The 2,600-nt window shown below is 61.9% G+C and overlaps 1 protein-coding gene across 1 annotated transcript in view; it reads right to left on the minus strand.

Moving 5' to 3' along the window:
• Window positions 1-651: 651 nt before the first annotated feature.
• Window positions 652-2,600, minus strand: part of LOC106818933 (solute carrier family 12 member 6-like) — a gene marked incomplete at its 3' end in the record, with an annotated part of 12,040 nt that continues 10,091 nt past the window's right edge. Inside the window, exon 3 of the mRNA XM_014823601.1 lies at window positions 652-1,543. Coding sequence (XP_014679087.1) covers window positions 652-1,543 — 892 coding nt within the window. The remainder of the gene's footprint in view (window positions 1,544-2,600) is intronic.

Here is a 2,600-nt window from a genome sequence, read left to right on the forward strand (position 1 = left end):
GATGCCATTACCAGCACCTCCTTCTCCCCACCCCTCTCCCCTTCCCGCTCCTGCCCTGCTCTCTCCACACCTGCCCCCTCCCTCGCTCCCCCCCAGCCTCCTCCGACGCCCCCCCGCCCGACCGCCAGACACATGACCAGCGGACATACTGGCTGCGGACAGTGGCCAGCGCCGGGCGGATGCCGTCAGCCGCGCCCGCCGCTCCATCCTCACACAACGCACACCCTGCCTCTCTCCCCTCTGCCACCCGCTCTTGGCTCTCTCGACTCCTCCTCCCTCCACTGCCCCCTCCGGTCCCCCTAGCGCGGACATGCAGGAACACGTACGTACCGTGGCCTTGCGAAACAAGGCTCAGGCCGCGGATGCGTCACACGCCACTCTTTCTCCCGGCCAGCCCCTGCCTCCTCCCTCCTCTCGACGCCGCTGCTCCTCTCTCCCTGCCTGACCTCCGCCCTCCCGCCTTCCCCCCCGCGGCGAACACAGGACGCAGCGGTACGTACTGCCTGCGGACGAAGACAGCCCGCGGATGCCGTGCACCCCAACACCCGTCCTCTTCACAACCTCCCCCGGTCCCAACCGTTCGCCTCCCGCCCTTCCTCCCTCCTCCTCCCCTCCCCCTCTCCCTCCGCGCGGACACGGACACGTACGTACCTGGCTGCGGACAGGGCCAGCCCGCGGATGCCGTCACCCCACTCCTTCTGCGCGCCGCGGAACTCGATGTACTTGTAGATGCAGGTGGCGAGCGCGATCGCCGCGAGCGCGTAGTACCAGCTCGTGATGAACATCACCGCCACGCACATCACCATGCCGGCGAACGACAGCGACCAGTGGTAGAAGCGGAAGCGCGGCCGCCAGCTCGGCGTGCGCAGCAGCGTCTGCAGCGCGCACGCGAGATTCACGAAGCCGTAGCACATCAGGAAGAACATGGTGATGATGGGCGCGATGTAGTCGAGCGACGAGATGAGCACGCCCAGCTCGGAGATGAGCGCGGTGAGCAGGAGCGCGCGCGCCGGCTCGCCGCGCGACGTGCTCGCCGCGAACGGCGCCAGAAACGGCACGATGCCGTCGCTCGCGATCGCCTGCAGCAGCCGCGGCGCCCCCATGAGGCTCTGCAGCCCCGCGCCGAGACAGGACATGAAGGAGCCGATGACGATGACGAGCGGGTGCGGCCAGCAGAGCTGCGCGACGATGAGGCCGCCGTCGAGCGACGCGCCGAATTTGTCCAGCAGGAGGCGCCGGTCGATCGACGCGCCGAAGAGGACGACCGACGACAAGTAGACGAAGCTCGTGACGGAGATGGCAGCGATCGTGCCCGTCGGGATCGAGCGCGAGGCGTCGGCGAGGTCGCCGGAGCGGTTCGACCCCGCCATGATTCCCGTCACGGAGGGGAAGAAGATTCCGACGAGGATCGTAAACGACGTCGCCATGTCGGCGACGACCATCGTGCGCGCGTTGCCGGCGACGCCCGGCGACGTCTCCCCGTCGACGAGGTACGAGCTGTCCCAGTTGTCGGCGACGATGCCGCTCGCGAGGCCCGGGATACCTGCCGGACGGAGAAACGCGTATTTCCCAGTTAGCGTGGGTGTGGTGCCGGGTGGAGAAACGCGCATGTCCCAGTTAGCGCGACTGCGTGCCTGGGGGAAACGAAACAATCAAGCGAAGGAAACGGCAACTTAATTGACGTGCACAGAAATATATTCCCAGATGGAAAACTGGTTGGTTCTGGTCTATTACGAAGTAAAACACAGCCACTTAAAGTACCTCATGCAGCGAGTGTGGGACGGGGGCGGGACCCAGGCGTGTGTGGGAAGGAACCCAGGCCTATGTGGGAGGGGGGATCCAGGCCTATGTGGGAGGGGGGGAGCCAGGCCTATGTGGGAGGGGGAGACCCAGGCATGTGTGCTTGCTATCTTGGTGAGGATACAACCAGTGGTAAGATCGGGAGATGACAGAGGAAGTAAAATTCCCGGATTAATTGCACAGTACAGTCACAATTGCACAACTAGCATAGATTGCACAACTAAAATAATTCGCATAATATAAACCTGATTATCACGTGCCGGCTATAATATCAACAATATATCGTGTATTTTACGGGGGTTGCCTGCACTCACAAAACATGCCACCAGGTAGCGCTGATGTAGTCTATTCAGTGTTACACACTAGTGGCGTTATGTCAACACTGCCCGTCTCTCTCTGTCTCTCGTTCTCTCTCTCGCTCTCTCTCTCTCTCTCTCTCTCGTTCACTCTCTCGCTCTCTCTCTCTCTCTCTCTCTCGGGGATCTCAGTTGTCTTCTCTCTCTGCTCCTCGTCTCATACGTCTCTCCCTCATCTCCTTCGTCTCGAACATCCGCTCTCGGTCTCTCTCTCTCTCCCCCTCTGCTCTCTCACTCTCCCTCTTCTCTCTCTCTGCTCCTCTTCTCTCTCTCTCTTCTCTCTCTCTCTCTCTGCTCTCTCTCTCCTATCTCCCTCTCTCTCTTCACTCTCCGTCTCTCTCGTCTCTCTCTCTCCTCCTCCTCTCTCTCTCCTCTCCTCTCTCATCTCTTCATCTCTTCTCTCGTCTCTCTCCTTCGTTCGGGTAACTAGCTCCTTCCCTCCTC

The sequence above is a fragment of the Priapulus caudatus genome, unplaced genomic scaffold (genome assembly GCF_000485595.1).
Source record: "Priapulus caudatus unplaced genomic scaffold, Priapulus_caudatus-5.0.1 Scaffold2669, whole genome shotgun sequence".
Taxonomy (NCBI): domain Eukaryota; kingdom Metazoa; phylum Priapulida; class Priapulimorpha; order Priapulimorphida; family Priapulidae; genus Priapulus; species Priapulus caudatus.